We start from the raw sequence: 20,624 nt of genomic DNA, 5'->3' as shown, positions 1-20,624 counted from the left end.
TAACATTCCCAGCGTGCGCACGCTGCAGGGCTGGTCCGGGCAGGACCCTGGAAGGGGACGCAGGCCAGACGCAGACCACACGCGCCGTATCCGCAGCCATCTGATAACGTGTCCTGATTTTCTTTGCCTTTGCTTCCCAGAGGAAGTCTTGCTCCGTAAACACTAAGAAAAGAAATCATTTCCTGTGACCACTGGCCTCCTCCTCCCGGACGAGGACGACTTGGGAACGACGTGAAGTCTCAGATGCGATTTCTGAGGGGCAGACGCGCACTGCGGAGCCTCGCTTCACGGCCGCCTTGGAGACAGCACAAGGCCGCCGGGTCATCGCTGCAGACCGAGGGGGAAACTGCTTTTTAGAAAATGAGATTGTTGGACTGTGTGTTCTAATCCTTCTAAACACAGCAGCCTCAATCTAAAGCAAAAACGTCCAACGTGAAGTATTCCGTTAGTTTTACCGAAAGGCAACCAAAAATGCTTAACATTTTCGCCTTAACTGAACAACATCATAATTCCAAGGTAAGTTTTATTTAGAAAATAATGCGATAAAAAATATTCATATCCCAGAGTGATTTGGGTGATGATGTTGAGTTATGTTTGGACAATTCTCTTTATTTATATTTATTTTTTTAAATCCTCACTCAAGGATATGTTCACTGATTTTAGAGAGAGAGGGAGGGACCTTGAGAGACATCGATGTGAGAAACACCAATCAGCTGCCTCCCACACATGCCCCAGCTGGGGACGGACCAGGGTCCCACCTGGGACCCACCAGGGACTGAACCCACCACCTGTTGGCACAGAGGACAACACTCCAACAACGGAGCCCCCTGGCCAGGGCCAGTTCTTTGTTCAAAAGCACGTCCAGATCCTGTGTCTTTCTGATCTTCACCACAACCCTGTCTACTAGACAGTTTCCAACATGGAACCCAGAAGAAAGTATTTATTTTTATAATTGGGCAACAAGAAAAAAAAAAGAGCAGAAATATATCTGATAAAATGTCTTTTGACTTGGGGAAAGATACAGCACAAAATAAGCTGGAGCAGAGCTGGGGGGCTCGGAACGAGGACTGGCGTCGGGAGAGGCCCCAGCAGCAGCCTCATGGAAATGCTGCTTCTTTTCCAAAATTTAAAATTGCTTTCAGTCCGTGTTCCCTTAAACTATGCCTATTAAACCTTCATCGGAGTCAAGAACCTTCCGAGCTTGAACAGCACCCCTGTCCTTCCATTCTCTTTCTATTTCACTCCCCTTCTTCCTCCCTAAGGGCTTTAGGGAACTTCTGCCGCATTTGCTACAGAAGTGGGAGGGGAAAATGTAGATTTCTCCTCTTTTTTTTACTGATAGTGGGTACCAAATACCATTTTTCTTTGTATTTTCTGTGCATAAATAAAACCATCTGAATCAGATTAGAAACTATCATAGGGTAATTCTTGGAGAGAGTAAAAAGATTAATTTGTGCTCTAGGGGAAAAGACTCCAATCACTGAAACTACAAGTGTTGTCATGACGATGAAGAATCAGGAAGTCCGTTTACTCCGCACACCAGAAATACTGTGAGAAAGGGGGGCCGTCAGCACCTGCTTGAGGTTAGAAGGACGACAACGATGGCGGTTTATTTTTGGTGATTTTCCTGCCTTTTTATTTTCAATAACTGGTGGAAAAACTGAACAGAGAGTTGAAGTAGAAGCCACACGGGAAGAGAAGCTGAATGGTGTCACTGGACAAGCTGACAGCATGATGCGCTGCCATTTAAAAATTCCGCCTCCCGGGAGCATAGTTTGGAAAAATCTTTTAACCAAGTATTAACACTGCCGCTTCCCCGGGGGCCGCAAACAGCCGCCTTGCTCCTGCCAGCTCAGACCTGGTGTCTGTGCGCTCGAACGCACCAGACGTCTTCCGCTGAGTCAGACACAGGGCGCGCCCCCCAGTGTGTCTGTGGAGAAGCTCAGCCAGTCCGCTGCGTAGGTATATTTTCTTCTTGCCCGTTAATCATTTAACCAGGGTCCTGAACTCCGTGGCAGATCTCTACAAACAGGAAATCCTGTGTGTGATGCCTTCTCCCGTCTGCGTCTTCTTGTGAGGTTCCACTTCAAGAGCAATTCCTCGTAGTCAGGCAGCTACACAAGCCCCAGATTCCAGAAACAAAAAATAAGAACAGTCTGGAATACCAGCTTCACTCACGAGGCTGCAATACTAGGGAACCAGGCCCACTGGGGCCCATTTTCAGACCCATGGCTTTTTGTAATTTCTAATCTTTTGGCAACACAGGGAGGAGACAAAGGTGCATATAGGGGTCCTACTGGAGAAAGGAAACCTCCTTCTCTTCTACACCTCGTTACATAGAAGGCCCAGCTCCCTTACCTGCGCGTTACCACAGTGGGCTGTCGTTGTTCCCAGCCACGCTCCCTGGGGACCCGACGCCCAGCAGTGGGAGAGGGTGGGCGCTGTCCGTGAGCCTGCAGGCAGCCCCACTCCACACAGGTGCGAGGAGCTGGGAGCGCACCTGCGCTGAGCAGGGCTACGTCTGGCCTTCCCGTACCCTCACTTATGCCCCATGTAGGGTCCTTGTAATCTCTCTAAATAACCCTGACTGAGACCAGGCACGGTTGCGTTTGTTAATACTACCATCTTCTTAGAGGTTAGGGCATCCAGGCTCTTGTAGAACCTTGAGAGGGAAAGATGCTCTGAAGATTTTATAACTGCTTATTCTTAATCATTATAAGTGACGCATCAGACCTTTAGTATCTTGCTAAATGGTATCCCATCGCCATGACACAGTCAATGTCCTCAGCACTAGAAGCTTCAGATACAAGGAGCACAGCTCTTCAAACGACACCCTGCTCAAAGCTGAAATTTCAGAGAGCGCCCAGTTACCTGTGGCCGTCCCCCTTAACGGAGCAAACATCTGGTACGGCACCCGGTATGTGTGTGGGTAGCAGTGCCTACTATTCTGTATGTGCTGATCCATAGCAGTAGTGTGACAGAACCCCTGGGCTGCTCCGATTGAAACAGAGCCCACGGGCTGTTTAGTCAGGGGTCCGATTGCCCGCCGCCAGAATCATAACTCTGAATACCAGAGTTTGGTGAAAAGAAAAAGAATTGTTTATTTACACAAAGTCCTGCCTCCCCCTCCCAGACCTGGCCCGTCTTGGGAAAGTCAGAAATCAGGTTTCCCTACTTCGTAGGCACAGTTCAGCTTTACCAGTAGCTGCCAATCACTCAGTTCTGATTGGGGAGGTCCTTTCTGTGCTGTGGTGCCCTCCAGCTCTCAATGCAAGACCACCTTGATTCTCAGCCTCCTTGTAAACTGCCTTCTTCCTGTAAACCGCGTGGATCTCCTCTCCTTCTCCAAGCAGCCTGGCAAGAGCCTCTTCTTAAAGCAGCCTGGAGACCCCTGCTCCAAGCCAGACGGAGGGAGCCCACAGGAGCCAGAGAGTGAGGGCGTGAGGGCCAGAGAGAGCCTGAGAGAGAAAGCCTCCTAGAGCCAGAGCCAGCCCAAAATGTCCGCAGCTGCTTCTCTCTTCCTCCCTGCCTCCTCTCTCCCCCTGCGTCCTCTGACGCAGTGGGTGTTGCAAACCGTCCTGACCATTCACAGAACCCAACGTAGGCTCTGTCTGCTTCTTCCCTACCAGCCCACAGCCCAAGATCCCTCCCATCTTCCTGAGTCTTGGAAGTAAAGCGGAGCTTTGCAACAATGTTTCCAGCCACTAGCTCCAGGCATGCAAGGGCATCCTGAAAGCTGCTTCCTGCTGCCTATCTCCCAGCCGCAAACTCTGGGGTTTGTTTTTGGACTCCCCTGTTTCTATAACAGTAGCACCTACTGAGTGGGCCTTGTAGTCAAGCATCACAAGAACTGCATTAAAATGCAGAGTCTTCAAGCAGCAAAGGGTTTGTGTTCTTGGCTTTGCCCTGTGGTGTCCCTTTCAACCTGCCATCTCTGGTTTTGGGGGGAAGGGGGCGTAGCAATGGCCAGTACGTCTGCAGGTCTGCTCTAGACCCAACGCGCTGATAGCTACTTTCTAATGCAAACTACAAAAGCAGTGCTTTTTGATAAAACGACAGATGATACCAACATGTTAATACAGAAAATAAAAATCCCACACAGTTTCACTCTCTAGAATCTTAACTGACTGCGGCTTAATGACCCTCCCCGCTGTACATTCTTCTTTACCCAACAGGGAGGCATCATAACCTAGCAGCTCAGAAGGCAGATTTGGGAGTCAAATCCCAGCTCTGTCCCCTACGGGCTGTGTGACTGTGGGGCCTGGGAACCCCACCTGCAGAGTGTGGCCGCCGCCTCCCTCCGATTATTAACATCAGAGCACTGACGGGCGTACAGCGCACGCGGGGAACAGTGTCTGGGGCGTGGCGGGGGCTGTCCCTGGTCGTTACCATCACATTACAACACGTGTCAGCAGGTACCGGCACACACGGACCTGCAGGTGATGCGTCTACAGGTGAAGCCACGTCTTCACAAAATTAGAGGCGTGGTATACACCCTTCGGTGATGTCTCCTGCGGGCTGGACCCTTTGGCCTCTGACTCCCCCCTGCATTCTGCGGGATTTTTCTCAGCCTTGTCCTCCGCATCAGACTGCTTGTGACCTGGGCCAATTTTGCTCCTTGCTGTTTCAGATGAATTTCGTATTTCTTTAATGATGTTATTGTTAATAAATGTAAATGCATATAACATCTGCTCCAAAAGGAACTCAAGGGACAGAGTGACAACCTCCCCACATCCCTGTCTACCTGGCCCCAGTCCCAAGTAGGCGGCATCACACCTGCCGTTTTCTGGTGGGTCCTTCCCGAGGTGTGTGTGTGTGTGCGCGTGTGTGTGTCTAACCAGGTTACCACACACCCACACAGCTCTAACACCTGGGCCCTGCTATCATTTCCCCCTGTTTTAATCACCTTATTTCTATAGGGCTAGTTACAAACTAAAACAGCATAAAATACAAAAACTACACAACTTTGGAAGAATGACAGGCTTCTGCCTCATAGCCTGTTCCCTCTAGAACACCCAAAGAATAAACCAGGGACCCTCTGCCAGGCCAGCCCAATCCTTTAGAAAAATAGGAAGCCCCACACTTTGTTCTTCCACAGAGACACGAACTTAACAATATACTGTCTAAAAACGCTTTAAGAGAACTCCAGAAACCAGTTAAAAAGTCGTAATATCCCAGGAAAGTGCAAAGCCAAAACCAGCTACATTAAAATGGTTAAAAAAATTATTTCACCCATGAGAGCCCCTCCCCTAAGCCAGCACAGAAACAACCTTAAAGAAATGAAGACCTAATAATTATGAGACAAAAATAAAACGACCATCTTAAATAAGTTCAATGAACTTCGAGAGAAAACAGACAACTAAGGAAAATCAGGAAAATGATGCATGAACAAAATGAAAATATCTTAAAAAACAGAACTTCAGGAATTGAAGAACATAATAATTCAATTAAAATATTCACTAGGAGGACTTCTGGCCAAGATGGAGGCACAGACAGACATGCAGCGTCTCCCTCCACAACTAAGAAGGAACACAACCACCCCAAAACCAGAAACAACCACAAGCCCCAGAAAACCAAAGTGCATGGAAGTCCAGCAAACAAAGATACAACCTGCAACCAGGACCACCCCATTCAGCTGAATAAGGATCCAGTGTACACCAGACAAAAAGGGCTCTCTTTACATGAAAAGCCGCTATCAAAACTGTGTCAAATCAAAGCACACGACGCCAGTTCTATTTACTGAGCAAAATACTGGACTAAGCATCACAGGACCAGCTTCCCATGCCAGCGGACCCAGCCCCTGCCTCCAACACCGAGGTGCTGAAGCGAGCCAATATGAGCAGTTTGCATGCAGTTCTTAGCGAGAGACGCCTCAGGTGGCTCGGCCATGTCAAAAGAATGGATGCAGGCCGTATCCCCAAAGACCTCCTCTACGGCGAGCTAGCAGAAGGCAAGAGGATGACAGGGCGCCCAAAACTGCGGTTCAAAGACATCTGCAAAAAGGACATGACACAATGCTCCATCAATCTCAACACATGGGAAGTTCAAGCAGACGACCGCCTAGCCTGGAGGCTCGCGGTCAGGCAAGGTACGTCACGTGCAGAGGCTGCGCGCAACGAGGAGGCGGCCCAGAAAAGATCGAGGCGGAAGCAGCGTCAGCAGCAGCAACAACAGCCATCTGCCTTCACCTGTACCAAGTGCGGCAGGGATTGTCACTCCCGAATCGGACTGCACAGCCATTCTCGGCGGTGCAGATAGACTCTCAGGAAGCTACGCCATCGTCTCTCGAGACGGACGGCTGCCGACGACGACGACGACGACGACGACGACACAGCTCTACAGGATTGGTCGTGTTCCATAGCCTCTCTGCCACACTGTCTTCGCCATACACCTTGGAGAGCCTTCATGATTGTCACATAAAGACCTGCCTACGAGTTAAAATTATTGCTTAGAGAAAAAGATGCAAATTAAATTAAGTACAATAAAACAATAAAGAACTATGGAAGGAAAATGGCTTTATCAGTAATTAGCTATATGGTTTCTCTGGGCCTCAGTTTCCTCATCTATAAAGTGAGGGGATTGGAGCAGAGAATCTAAACACTCTCCCCCTCGCTATTAAGGACAGAGCAAATTTAAATGAAGTTGGTCTTCTCTGTAAAATACGTAAACCTCAGATGCGAGAGTGCAGAGCAGAGTCCACGGGGGACAGTGGGATGGGGACGAGCTCTGGAAACGCACGGCGCACCCCACAGCCAGGAGGCTCACGCACGCAGCTCATGAACTCAGCGGCGAAGCGGAGCAGACTCAGGTCTAAAGAAGCAAGCCTGGGACCAGAGGGCACGGCGCGCCCCTGCATCGCTGAGCACGCAAACGTGATTGCAAAAGGGGGGCGACGTTTTCCAGGACCTCACAATGTTGTAGGCATTTCTGGGAACCAAAGGTCTTAGGAACAGGACCAGTTCCACAGAAACAAGAGAGGAGTAATAAAGTGATGAACCCTGGAGCCTAAGAAGAAAGCAGGAAGTGACTGAATTCATGCCGTGGGAAAGGCAAGAAACGCGGGAAGACACGGAAGAGAGTCTAGGATGGTCCCTGGAGGAACGGCAATTCGAAAAAGTCACTGGCACCAAAATAAAAGAAAGCAGCGTAGGAACTCCAGTCTGATGACTGGTGAAGCCCATCACACCATGGTTTGCTGTAACTAAAAACAGGCGAAATAGCTAATTCTCTTTGGCAAGTATCCTGACATTGGAATGTGAGGTTCTGTTTTTCTTAGTTTGCCTAACTTCTTACTTCCCAGAATAAAAAGTAATTATAAATTAAAGGTAGTCTCAAAGAACTGGATTCAGTCTCAGGACGTGCTCCAGCCAATTACTACGAGACAGCACTCGGACAGCACCGCGAGCTTTCCGTCCCGAGCACGGGGTCCCTCCGGGCGTCTTCGGCGAGCGATCCCAACACCAGTGACCACACCGTACGGCCGCATGTCACGTCAGCCCTCGTCCGAGCTGCTTTCGGTGTCGGTGAGGGCCTTCTTTCCTGTGCTCGCACAGCAGGGGCCTCGGCTTCTCTCAGGCTTCTCTCGATAACTCCGTGGTCCGGGAGCACAAACCGCAAACACGCAGCTCAAAAGTGAGTGACCGCAAGGCGAGCTCACCCCGTGACCGCCACCCCGGCCAGGACGCGGGAGCCCGGCCGCAGCCCAGAGCCCCTGGGCCCCATCAGCACTGCCGCGCCCCCAAACACAACCGCTCGCTGCTAGCCCACGTTTGTGTATGACTGGCTCTAAAACTTACAAGGGGTGGTTGAAGCACAGGTTCTTCTAGTGGCGCCTTGGAGATGTCCTGCCCACAACATCGAACGGCCCACTTCCGAGTGCACGCTTCACTGGTTCTGACGACATTCTTTCTGCTGGGCGGCCACCAGCTTTGCCTCACTGCAGACACGTCCGCTCCCCCCGCCCGCTGAGCACCCCGCACCTGCCAGCGGCCGGCCCCCTTGGCACGTCCTCCTCTTAGCGGCTGCTTTTGCTCAGCACTGTGCTGTAAGACTCGTGAGCTGTGGTCAGAGCCAATATCGTCCGACTGGAGCCTAAGAAGCGAAGTGCAGGTTTTTCTAATTAATCTCGGTTCCACACACCATCATGGTGGTTTCATCGATCATCACATGCTCCTGGGGGAGTCGCACCGCCGAGGCGCAGGCCCCACGCGGGGGAAGAACCGGCAGTCGGGCAGGGCACGGGTGGGGCCGGCGGTTGCAGTGCTGATGCGGCTGCACAGCCGGTGAGAACAGCGGAAGACCTCACCCGGCCAGGAGGGCGCACTGATGAGAAGGCAGGGCCTCCTGGGCGGGCCCTCGGCTCCCGGGCCAGAAGCCTGAGGCGGAGGGTAGGGAACCTGCGTTGGCACAAGGGGCCGGGGGCTTCTCATACGGCAGTTTTAGAAACACGGCAGGAAACCAATACCTACGTCTAAGACAATGAATGACGTCATCAAGAAAGGTGTCTATTGCTTTTAAACAAAACACAAATGCTAATTTAAAGCATTTTAGTACATTCACAAGAAACTAAATTAATGGATATTTAACCGGAGTGATGAGGGAAAAAATATATTTTATCTGCCCCACTTCTTTAAAGTCGATATTAGTCCAGAGTGGAAACGTACCGGGCAGCAGCGCTGAGCCTAACACAGGAAACAGGCTCCTTTTCTTAGACGTGAACCAGACTAAGCGTTGCCAACAGACTGAGAAATTCCCACCTTGCCTGTCATTCCCCGCAGACAGGGGACAAGGAGTCTTCTTCACTCCACCAGGTAAACGCACCGGAACAGCTGGCGAACTCTGACATGCACCCCCTAACAGAGAGCAGTGTAGGGGAACAACTCCGCACACCGAGGAGGAAGGACATGGCGAGCGGCCGGAGCCGGCACCGCGCCGGGCGGCGGATTCCTGCGGTCGCTCCGGGGCGGCGCAGTGCTTTGTACAGTACTCGGCCCAGCCTCCGCTCGGAGCCACGGACGGTTCCCTTCCCTGAAGGGCGTCTTGTGTTACTGACCTAGTGCATGATCATAGACGTGGCCTGGCAGTAAACTAGGTTTGGTGATTTAGTGTGTTTGTTCAATACGTTAGCTGATGTTACAGTTGTCTGAAGACACTAACCTAATCTTAAAGTAAGAATTTAATTTTAGGATAGTTTAGATGCACAGAAAAGTTGTGAAAATAGCTCAGAGAATTCCCATGTACTCCACGTCTAGTTTCCCTTATTATTAACGTCTGCTGTTAGGCTGGTGCATGACCATTAATAAGCCAATACGGACACGTAATCATTACCTGGGGTCCACACTTGACACAGGGACGTCCAGGACCCCGTCTCTCCTGGCTGTCACGTCTCCTCATGCTCCTCTGGGCTGCGGCTGCTTCTCAGGCTGGACTCGATTTTGTTATAAGTCTGGCATTTTTGAGTGGTGCTGATCAGGTTTTTATAATGTCGCACATTAATAAACATTTAAAGATAATTATTTATTCCTAGATTCAATTAGTGCATAAGAAAAATCTGACAGACAGCAATTCTACAAGGAAAAAAAAGTCTTTTGCAGGTGGTTCCAACTAATCTTAGCAGCAGCTCAGATGGACGTGAATCACTGGTCCGACTACACAGAGAGAGATAATAATACAAGACAGGATAATTATGACTAATTAGAATTACTGTCATCTCTGAAAGTTGGTACTTCACAAATTAATAAGAACTGGAATTATTTACACCCCTCTGGGCTCCAAACCTCGTTGTTTGTACACAGCCATAGTATTACCTCCCGCTCTGCTTTCTCATTGGTCACTAGTTATAAACTGGTTCCTGCGTTGAAGGGAGACGCACCCTGGACATGCTTGAACTGTAGCACAAACCCGCTCCGTCCCAGTCACCCACGGGATTTGCCGAAACCCCGACACCGGAGCCCTCGGGCTGCTTCCACCCCTAGGACGCGATCTCCACTCTGAGCAAGAACGACGCGCAGGTGGGCCGGCCTGCGTCTTCTCCGCCCCGCGCCCACGCGCTGCCCACGGCCTGGCTCCCCGACGCCTCCCCTCGAGCCGGCGCGCGATGCTGCGCTCCAGCTGCCTCCCGACGCCCGCGTTTCCCACGTCTCCCTGCGAACGCTTCCTCCTTTCCGAGTGGGATTTCAATGCCAACCTTACAGAGGAGCTGAGGTGGAGGAAACTTACTTACTAACGCGCCCCTTGGAGAGCGCTGCCCCGTTGGGACCTGGGAGCCTGTCGTGGAGGACAAACGGGTGGAGAGCCTCCTGGACGCTCGGGCGACGGCGTGGCGCGGGCAGAGGTCGGGAGAGAGCGGGGACCGGGCACGGGGCGGGGGGCCCTGCACGCGGACGCCGCCCTCCCTGCGGCCCCTCGGACCTTTAACGAGGTCCCTCCTGAGCCCGTGAGGGGCGTGACCCGAGTGGGTGGCTCAGCTGGGGCCACGGAGACTGGAGTAAAGGGCAGCGAGAGGGCGGCAGGGACAGCGGCCGCTGGTCGGACGGCACAGAAGCGGGAGCGCGTGGGGGGCTCAGGGACGTTCTCGGGAGGCCTCGGGGTCTCCGAGTCTCCGGCCTTGAAGTGTGGGACCGCCCCCTGAGTGCAGGGGGACCCCAACTCCCGCCTGGGTGGCACACAGCCACACACTCCCAACAGGAAGCCTCTCGGCGTGTCCCATTTAGTGCGCCCTGTCGTGTGAAATGGTGTTCCTGTCGGATGAGAAGCGCCCCTTGTGCGCAGCAGCTCCTCCCCTTCATGACACACGCAGTCTGTCTCCCACCGGGCTATTCTGGCTTCTCCGGGGTTTATAGTTCATGTCCTCGTTTCCTGTCGACTTTTATCCGACTTTTGAACCCACTGTAACTTACTGACGTGGCTGCACCGACAACAGGGCTCAGTGGGTTCTTTTTCTATGCCCTTCTCTGTCGCGTTACTGCTGGCCGGCAATCAAACAAGTCAGCACAATGGCTTGAATCTACGTAATTGGCCAATCCGGAAACCCCACCATTACAAACATCATGTATGAAAGTTTTTGAAATCAATTTTAGTCTGGCCTTACCATTAAACTCTTTTTACAAATCAATTTTTAAATGTTTCTGCCCCCTTTCAAGCGAGTTTCACTATCACTTAAAATCTGTCAGGGATTTAAACTGGTAACAAGAATCATAACATTCAGCCCTGGGTGGGGTGGCTCAGTGGATTGAGCACCGGCCTGCGAACCAAAGCGTCGCTGGTTTGATTCCCAGTCAGGGCACAGGCCTGGGCTGCACGCCAGGTCCCCAGCTGGGGGCACATAAGAGGCCACCACACATTGATGCTTCTCTCCCTCTCTTTCTCCCTCCCTTCCCCTCTCTCTAAAAATAAATAAATAAACTCTTTAAAAAATAAAAAAGAATCATAAAATTGAAAGCGGGTAACTATATTAGGGAGGACTTCATTCCACCCCAGTTAAAGGTGAGAGGCCAAGACCTTGGGTCCCTTTCCCGAGTCACCGCGAGTTCACAGCAGAGAGGGGACGCAGACCCAGGTCTTTGCCGACCATCTCCAGACCCACTCTGATGTGACAGGAACTGCCTCTTCCTTTTCCTGTCTTTCCTGCATGCTAACCCCAACCGAAATCGTCTACCTTTCGCTCTGTGGGCTCCAAACCAGCAAGAGCATAAGAGTGGAAGTTTGCCACCTACAGGTCAAAAGGAAGAAATGTTCTAGGGCTTTCCGAGACAAGTTCTGAGGACCTCAGGAAGCAAAAAGTGTGCTCTAAAGCACTTCTGTGGGGGGGCAGCTCTCAGCAGCGCACAGGGCAGGTTAGAAAGGGACGCTGCCTTCATCATCCTCACTGTCAGCGTGACAAGTTTCCACTAGACCCTTTCCTGGCAGGATACAGCACTACGGCAGCCAAAAAGAATGAATGGTATGAACCCATCATTAGAAAGGCATGAACATGTTCCCTAGCAACGGAGAACATCTTCCTCCGTTGGAATTTCCTCCTCACGGCTAAGAAATAACTGGGTGGCCGACGGAAACCCCCGCGTGGTGTCGGGAGGGACAAGGGGGTAAGCCCATGAGAAGTTCTTCTCGAGTTGCTGCTGTGCACTCGGATCAGTTCTGGGTGGGCTGAGTATTTGAGTGTGAGAGATGAGTGAGACCATGAAGCTACCAGAAGTCCGTACAGGTGACTGCACTGTCCTCGTGGGCTTAGCAAGACCTTTCTAAACATAGCACCGAAGGAAGGAAATGGTAGAAACTTTACAAACATTAAAAAGCATAAAGAAACATTACTGCCCTATCTTCCTCACTAGTAATCAAAGGAAGGTGTACAAAGAAGAGATTGCATTTTCACCCAAATTTCAGACAAAACTGTCACAATAGTATCTAGTGCGGGCAATGGCTATAGAAATGACTTTCCATTCACAGGATCTTTGGAAGAAGAATTTGGCAAAAATATGTAAGAAAAGCTAAACTGTACCTACCGGTTGACTCAATATCCATCGAAAATTTACCCAAAGGGCATAATGATGAATGACAGGAAAGAGCCGGCCACAAACACATCTTTTATAGCCTTGTTTGCAACGGTGACCAACTGGAACGGAACTGAAAGTCTCCAGGAAATGGGTGAAATTTATTAGTCGGTCATTGTGCTGGAATAATGACGCCACTGAAGTCACTTTACTGAACCCTATTTATAACATTGGGGCAATTTCTTAATATATTGCTTGTCCGAAGTAGGTTATACAGAATGTGTTTATAGGATCCCAATTACGGATTGTAAAAACATTTCTACATCCAGAGACATAGAAGGGCTTTGGAAAACCACACTCCAAACGTCCAGAACGGTCACCTCGGGGTGCGTGGCAGTGGGAAGAGACCAAGAGTTTCCTCCCTGAAGGGTAGGGGAGGCAATAAAAGACGCATGTGCTGAGAAACCCCGGGGGGAAGCGTGAACAGGGCAAGAGGAAAAGCGACTCAGTTAAAAATAAGAAGTAGAAAGAATGGGGCCTGGCCCTGTGGGATAAAGCACTAAGAGCATTTAGGAAGGATGAAGGTCCCGAAGGTCAGAGGCAGAGTGAGGGCGTGTCCGACCTGGTGTGGGAGCCGGCGAGACCCCGGGGACTTCCTTACCCGGGGAGCCAGCCAAGGAGCGAACAAATGCTCTAGGCTCAGGAAAGCCCCTTGCTGTCTAAAAAGCTCCACAGAAACATATTGCTAAGAGGCCACAGGTGAAAACTCATTTTAAAATCAGAGAAAGTAGATTCTTCACAATGGCTCATTGAAAAGCATTTTACACTGTTTGCGGGGATGTCATTAAAATATAGGACTTTGTTACAAGTCTCACTGTCAACCCCCTGGGACTTTTCAAAGCCATTAGTTGCTCGTCTGAGTTTACGGGCAGCTCCTGGCTCACTGGTTCATGCCGCTGTTCGGAATGGCTCTGTTTAGTTGGGGGAGCCCTGTGGTCACAGGAGCCCAGGGCCCCTCAGGGCCGCGATGCCCGGCAGTCACTGAATGGAGGCCTCTCCTGATCACGGCTCCGCAAGCCCACAGATGCCGCTGAGGACAGCGAGGTCGCCTTCATCCGGGGAGTGAACGTGTGCTGACCGAACTCCCAGAGCTGCTGTGTGACCCGAGGTGCTAACTGCACACTCACCCCCGGGACGTGACCACTAGGGAAAGCGGGACGCCGGGAGGCACGGAGCCAAGCCTTGGCCCCCTGTGACTCACCGGACCTGCACTGTAGTGAGACTTAAAAGGGAAGTATTCCAAGATTTTACTAAATAATCCATGCAATGCCAGCCTCACAGAAAGTCTAGCATATAACGTGAGGTGAGCAGCTGTCCCTGTTAACATGAGCGGCGCAGACCACTTGTGCAATGTTTCAATAAAAACGAAGGGTCGATATCTACTCAGGCAAAATATTTTATTTTTAAAAACACTTCAACACTCAACATTATTCTTCTCACTTTCAACAAAGACAATATATATATAGCTGGAATGATGATCTGTGTCAGGTTTCAAGTGACCACATTTAAGACAACCATTAAACCAAAGCCCTAGTCTTTTACCCCGGCCTGAAGACAACTACATTACATTCTCTGACACGTCTGAGTCACCTTGGACTTTGCCACGTACGGTAACAGAGGCTGCGACTGCCTGGTGACACTACCTGTGTGACTTAATCCAATCTCCACAACGGAGATTCAGGTCAGGTTTCACACAAACCCTGCAGAGAGGGGCCTGGGCCTGTAAGGGGGGGGAGGGGACGGGCCACGGAGGGCTTGCCTTTGGGGATGGCGGATGCTTTCTGGCCCATCTGCTGCCTCCTGTAAGTTTCTGGCAATGACACCAACGATCAGCAAGTCAGTCAAAACTCCCTTGCGTGGGCCACCATGGAAAAGTGGTCTTAGGGTACATTCTGGCAAACAGAGACCTGCTGTCCTTGGAATTCACAGCAACTAAATTCAAGGCCCCGGGGCAGTGACCGAGGGCAGCGCTGCAGGCTGGCCCGTCGCGCTGTCTGAGGCTGACAGCAGCCTTAATGAACTGCTGCAGGAGACCCACGGAACGGCCTTGTTATCCCCTGAACCACCTGTTTGTCCCATTCATCGGTGCAGCCGTCGAGTGGCGAACTCACCTGGCAACCTGGGCTCGGCTGAGACGAGGCGGGCGGAGAGCATGCATGGGAGAGGCCGCCCCGGGGGGCTCCGAGCCATCAGTGCAAGGACCGCCCTGTCGTGACCCAGTGCATGTCTCGGGCTCGGGCTCACACCGGGCGACCCTGACGCGTGACGCAACACTCCCCCAGGACAAGGCACAGGCTCGCTCCCGCCCACTGTAAAAGCAGGGCCTGCCGCAAGCACAGCACCACCCACGGGGACGCTGGCTTCCGCCACCAGCCCTCTGCGCGCTCCTATGGAGCCGGGGGCGACGGGGAGCTGACGCACACCGATGCGAAGTCGGCTGCAGGTGGTGCGCTGAGCGATGCAAGTCCTCTGTCCCTGACCAAAGCGTCTCGCATATTCTGGAGCATCCCCATCCCATAAACTAGCAACAGGTGACCTTGCGAGCTTGTAACTAGGGTGAAACCCCAGACCCTGTACGGTTATTGACAGGCATCACGTATTTTCTTCTTGCTAAGAGCTAGCATTTTAGGCACCATGGCTCGGCTACTAGAAAACTTACTATCGGCATAATATATTACAAAAGATTATTTCCCAAACACTTAGCCAGTAACGCTACAAAAATAAAAGGCCCTCTGAGTCCTGTGATTTGACCTGCGTGCGTCCAAGTCCAGTAACGATTTCACTGTCTGTCTGCAGCACTAACAGCACCAAGTCCAGAGCCCGGCGCCACGCCTCGGTCTTCGGTGTGACAGTGTCATAAACCCTTGGAATCTGCTCCAGATTAAAAATCCCACCGCTCGGTTTACTATATCCATTCAAGATGTAAGACGACGGGGAGCCAGAGGCTGCGGCATGTTGTAGGTGATGCTGAATGAGCGCCCCGGCCTCAAACTCCGACGAGCAGCTGGCAGTGTTACAGAGGAGGGTTGAGAGGTACCTGCGCCACCCGCTCGCCAGGCCCTGCAGCACCGCGGGTCTGTAGTGCGCCAGGGCGGAGGCCAGCCGGGAGGGCGTGTTCCGGAGCCCTCCCGAACGGACCTGGCCTCCCCCGGCCACAGGCTGCCCCGCGAGAGTCTGAAGATGGCTGAGACACAGGAACTCCACCGCCCCGCCCCCAAGGAAGACCGTGCGCTCTTCGAGAGCACAGGACAGACGGCAGGCGCAGGCCCAGAACCGGTCCTCTTTGGTCTGCAGCTGCGCGGAGGCTGGGCCGGCAAGCACCACTGTGACCAAGTGAATCCCTTCGGTTTTCAGCACGACTGCCATGCCGGTGACCCCCCCGCCAACACCCGTGGGGGCGCCCCTCCAGACGGTCACATAGACCCCGCTGCCCACAGTGCTGTCATTCAGCTGCATCGCATAGGCCACCCGCACGGCCCCGGAAGCCTCTGCGAAAGCCTGCATCACGCTGCCGCTCACCGAGCCAATTACCAGGCGCTTCCCGTGGGCGCACCTTGCAGCCAGCTGCTCGGACACGCGGCCCCGCGCCAGGACGAGGCGCACCCTGAGCTGGCCGAGCGCCTGTAACACGTGACTGGCCCACAGGTCCTCGGAGCCGTCCCGGGGCAGCTCCTCCACGCTTTCTAACAAGGGTCTAACGTTTGCAGACTGGTTAAGCCCCAGGTGGCGATAGTGCTCCGTGAGGTCCCCCTCAAAGAGAGCCACCCGGAGAGGCTGGCCCTGTAAGTCCTCGAGCAGAGCAGCTCTGGATGCGGGCACAACAGTGACAAAGCCCGGACGGACACAAGAGGAAGCCTCGGGCCACCCCGCTAAGCAGCAAGTGAAGACTCTCGAAACGTCAAAGGTAAAGGGCTCGGGCCGGCCGCCCTGGCGCGCGCTCGCCTGCCGGAGCTGCAGTCGCACGGCAGCCTCCGCCAGCCGCATGCTGCCGGGGTCCCCGTGGCTCAGGCCCGCCGCCAGCTGGCCCAGGTCCTCGCACCCGTGGGCCCGGGCAGAGGCTGCAGGGGGCGCGGGGCCCCACGCGGGCCCGCGGCAGTGCCTGCTGCAGCGGGGGCCTGCAGGCGGACCGCTTCTCGGGGCCCGAGGGGTTCCTGACGCGCCTTTATCTGCTCTCGCCGTGGCCTGAGGTCTACAAAGTGTAGCTGATTCAGCAGGCCCCCCAGAAAAACTGGAAACGGCCAATGACTGAGAGGCAGCACCTTTGGGACCACCTTCTGTCTGTGTCAGAGCAGCCTCTGAAGGGACCTGCAGAAAGGGACACAAGCTGACGCTCAGTGACCCAAGCCCGGAGGGCGCCTCGCTGTTGTCTATGTGGTCGAAGACCCCGTGGAGGGGCACCTGCAGGGAAACGGCCGCCTCGATGCAGGAAGCCAAGCCTTCCGACATGGCCGCCACGATGCAGGGCACGGGGACGCCCAGACGGAGACACTCGTCCGCGGCGCCGCTCCACGCCCCGGCGAGCGACAGCAGCGTGCTGGCCCCGGTTCCATGCGCGTCGCTCTGCGCTTGCACGGCTTCCCTGAGCAGCTGTCCCACCGCGCCGGACAGAACCAGACCTTCCAGGAGCCTGACCGTCGAACTGACCAGCACACTCTCGTCACTCTCGTCACTGACAACAAACTTGGACGCCTTCACGGGGCCGAGGAGAGTCCTTCCCGTGCGCGCGAAGGCCGCCAGCTGCTGGAGGCCCACGTGCCTCCCTGGGTGCGCGCCCCGGCCAGCGGCCGCCCGACTCATCATCCGCAAAGGAAGCAGCCCTGCGGCCTCACCGGGGGTAGCTCATGGGCAGGACCGCTCACGAAGAAGAGCGAGATGCAGCCCCTGCCCCGGAGGGGCTTCCGGATTGTGCAGCTGCCACTCGATGCAGCCAGGCGGTGACCAGGGCGCGGGGGAGGCAGGCGACAGGCACGGTCTCCAGAAGAAGGCGGCGCCTGACATGAGTCTTGAAGAACAATCTGGAAGAGTCAGCGAGGTGAAGGAGGTGGCAGCAGCTGCAGACGAGTGTGAGAAATCACGAGTGCCGGGGTAAAGCCAGTGGCCACGCTTTAGGGGGCGTGAAGAGCGTTGGAACTGCAGGCGGCGGGGCCAGAAGGGCCGCAGGGCCGGGGCGCAATGGACGCTGTAACGGGAACCACGGAAGGGCTTTGAGTAAGAGATGAAGCAGCAGCCTGATGTGAGGGCGCACCCTGAACCCAGTCTGCGTGTGACGGGGCTCCCGCACGGCCTCAACGACAGGACCCTAACAGACTGCTTCACAGGGTCACTGGGAGGCGGGGCGGGCACCGTGCCCAGGACAGAGCCCGGCACAGTGGGTGCCTGCGGGCACTTGCTATGCCCCTGCCACCACCACTGCCACGGTCCGTGTCTGCATCCAGCCCCACTCTGCCCGCGGCGCCGGGAACCGGCCGGTGCGTGCCGGGCTGCAGGTGGAGGGGCCAGGCGGCACTGTCCCCTGGTTACCTGATGAGCGCGGGGAGCAGGGACGGCGGGCGAGGACAGGCTTGGTTACTCATCAGAACATGGAAAGGAGCAACCGCGATATTTAAAGGAAGCGCAAGAGCAGTTGGACTTCTCCCACACAACTTTCAGAACTCACACCGAAACCCAACAGGAAGAAGGTACAGGAGACAGACTTCGGCCCAATAAAAGGAACTTTCTAGACCAAGCATCACTGCGCTGCAAAGCTGTCTTGTGGTGTGAGCTCTCGGTTACCGTGCTGGGGCTGAAACTGCAGCTAACGCGGGCTTCTCTTCTGCCTCTGACACCTTATGTTCTGCAAGCAGGATATTTATCACAAGCTTTTAAATCCAAACAACCAGAGCGCACACAACTCTGCTTCCCTCCTCCAGCATGGGCCCAGCACGGCGATGTGCGGTGGCACCTGGCGCAGCCTTGACACCGAGCGCGAGCGCCGAGGATCCAGACACGCCTGAGGCCAGCAGGCGGCCCGAGCACAGCGCTGCTCCCAAACAGCTGCCTACAGTGTGCGGGCCCAGGGAGAAGCTAGCGCCGTCCAGGAGGACACGCACCGGACTGTCGGGACTCAGCTTTGCATTCCCTTCTGTGGAATGCTCGGTCCTCCCGACTCACGCGGGCATAACCCTAGACAGCATGGAGTCCACCCCAACCACCCTGACCGCCACGTCTCGGCTCCCGGTGCCACCGCGCGTTTGCTGTCCCTCAGCCCTCGCCCCCGGGTTCTTAATTCCCTGCTCACCCAGGTCAACCCCCATTTGTCAGTTACTAAGTCACCCTCCCAAACCCCTGTCCCCCTTTTGGTTCATCTCACTCACCTTGTAAAGCCACTAATCTTGAAGAAATCCAATGAGTCTACTCCACGTTCACCTGGGGCAGCTGAAAATAAACAGAAAAATGCACAGGACTGTGCTGATTGGTGACAAATGACCTTTAACGCTGCCTGGCAACCTATTTCCCTGGTCTTTTTCATCTTTTTATTTATTTTTTTATGGTTATTGCTTTCTGGGTTATCTTTTTTAAAGTGTTGCCTACCACTGAGTACAAAAGATACTCTTTTATATTGCTTCTAAAGCTTTACAGTTTAACCTTTTTAAAAAAACAGATGAAATTCACATAACAAACGTAACCATTTTAAAGCGTAGGATCCAGTGGCGCTTAGTACATTCACAATGTTGTATGACCACCCTTAGATTATCTATTTCCAAAGCACTTCCAGAACACCAAAAAAGGCCCTGTAGCCAGGAAGCAGCGCCTCCCGTCCTCCTCACCCCGGCCCCAGCCCTCGGCAACCAGCAGGCTGTGTTCTGTTTCTATGGATACTCCATGTAAATGGAAGTTGGGCAGCATTGACCTTCTGCGTCCGGCCTCCTTCACGGAGCATGTTACTGTTGGGGTCCGTCCTCACCATGTCCTGGGTCAGTACACGACTCCTGCCTGACACCGAGTAACATCCACAGTGTGTAGGCATCATGTCATTGGTCCATCCGTCCCTCAACGGGCCTTCTGATTACTGTGCTAACGAAACATTTGCAGCGAGTACCTGTTTCCAATCCTTTGGCTACACACCAAGAGTGGTCATATGGCAAGTCCATATCTAACTTTTTGAGGAACTGCCAAAATGTTTTCTACAGCAGCTGAATCAAGTATTTTCACGGCCATATTCCTTTCCAAGGCTCTAAGGAAGAATCTGTTTTGCCTCTTCCAGCTTCCAGCGGCTCCCAGAGGTGTCTGGCTTTTGGCGGCCTAACTCCGATCTCTGCCTCTCTTCCATATGGCCTTCTTAAAAGGACAACTGTCACCCTGGCTGGACTGAGCACCGGCCTGCAAACCAAAGGGTCGCTGGTTCGATTCCCGGTCAGGGCACATGCTTGGGGGTGCATGAGAGACAACCGCACATTGATGTTTCTCTCCCTTTCTTTCTCCGTCCCTTCCCCCCTCTCTAAAAATAAATAAATAAAATCTTTTAAAAAAAGGAAAAAAATAAAAAGTCATTACCCCCTAGCTCAACACAGGTGTCCCGTAATCTGGCCTCGTTCTAATGTATAAGACTCACCTTCAGCCTTCCCGTATAAACCCCCACGATGTTGCTACAGTAGGACGTGTATTTATCTTCGTTTTTGCACGTGCCATGTCCTGATTTGAACACCCTGCCCTTTCTCCACCTCGGCAAACGCCGGAGCATCTTTCCAACCGCCTTCTCCAGCGCCTCCGACCTGTGCTCCCACGGCACGCCCTACGCAGATCTACGGAAGCGCTCAGCACCCCGAGGTGCAGCCTTGCGTTTATGCCTGCGCCCAGCTCCCCGCTAGTCTGCGCGTTCCCTGCTTTTATTCACCCGTGCTCTGCACTTGGTTCCTTCCAAACGCGCCAGAGTTAGCACCGCACGTGACACGTGGAAAGCACTAAACACACGTTGCGAGAGGATCCCTCCGTTCCTGCGAGGGTGTCAGGGGTCCGCCTCGGTCCGCCCCCGACGGGCCCGCGGGCCCTGACCAGACTGAGGACCGGGCGGCAGCAGCCACCTCCCGCGCGAGCCTT

At 53.6% G+C, this 20,624-nt stretch overlaps 1 protein-coding gene across 1 annotated transcript; it reads right to left on the bottom strand.

Moving 5' to 3' along the window:
- Positions 1-13,936: 13,936 nt before the first annotated feature.
- On the bottom strand, positions 13,937-17,714 carry BBS12 (Bardet-Biedl syndrome 12). The gene has a single exon (XM_090288502.1). The coding sequence runs from the start codon at positions 17,346-17,348 to the stop codon at positions 15,261-15,263; it is 2,088 nt and encodes a 695-aa protein (XP_090144628.1). The 5' UTR covers positions 17,349-17,714; the 3' UTR covers positions 13,937-15,260.
- Between the last annotated feature and the right edge of the window lie 2,910 nt (positions 17,715-20,624).

This window comes from Furipterus horrens, unplaced genomic scaffold, assembly GCF_987537825.1.
Source record: "Furipterus horrens unplaced genomic scaffold, mFurHor1.1.pri manual_scaffold_10, whole genome shotgun sequence".
NCBI lineage: Eukaryota > Metazoa > Chordata > Mammalia > Chiroptera > Furipteridae > Furipterus > Furipterus horrens.
The sequence above is the reverse complement of the archived record's forward strand: the minus strand, read 5'-3'. Positions and strand labels throughout refer to the sequence as shown.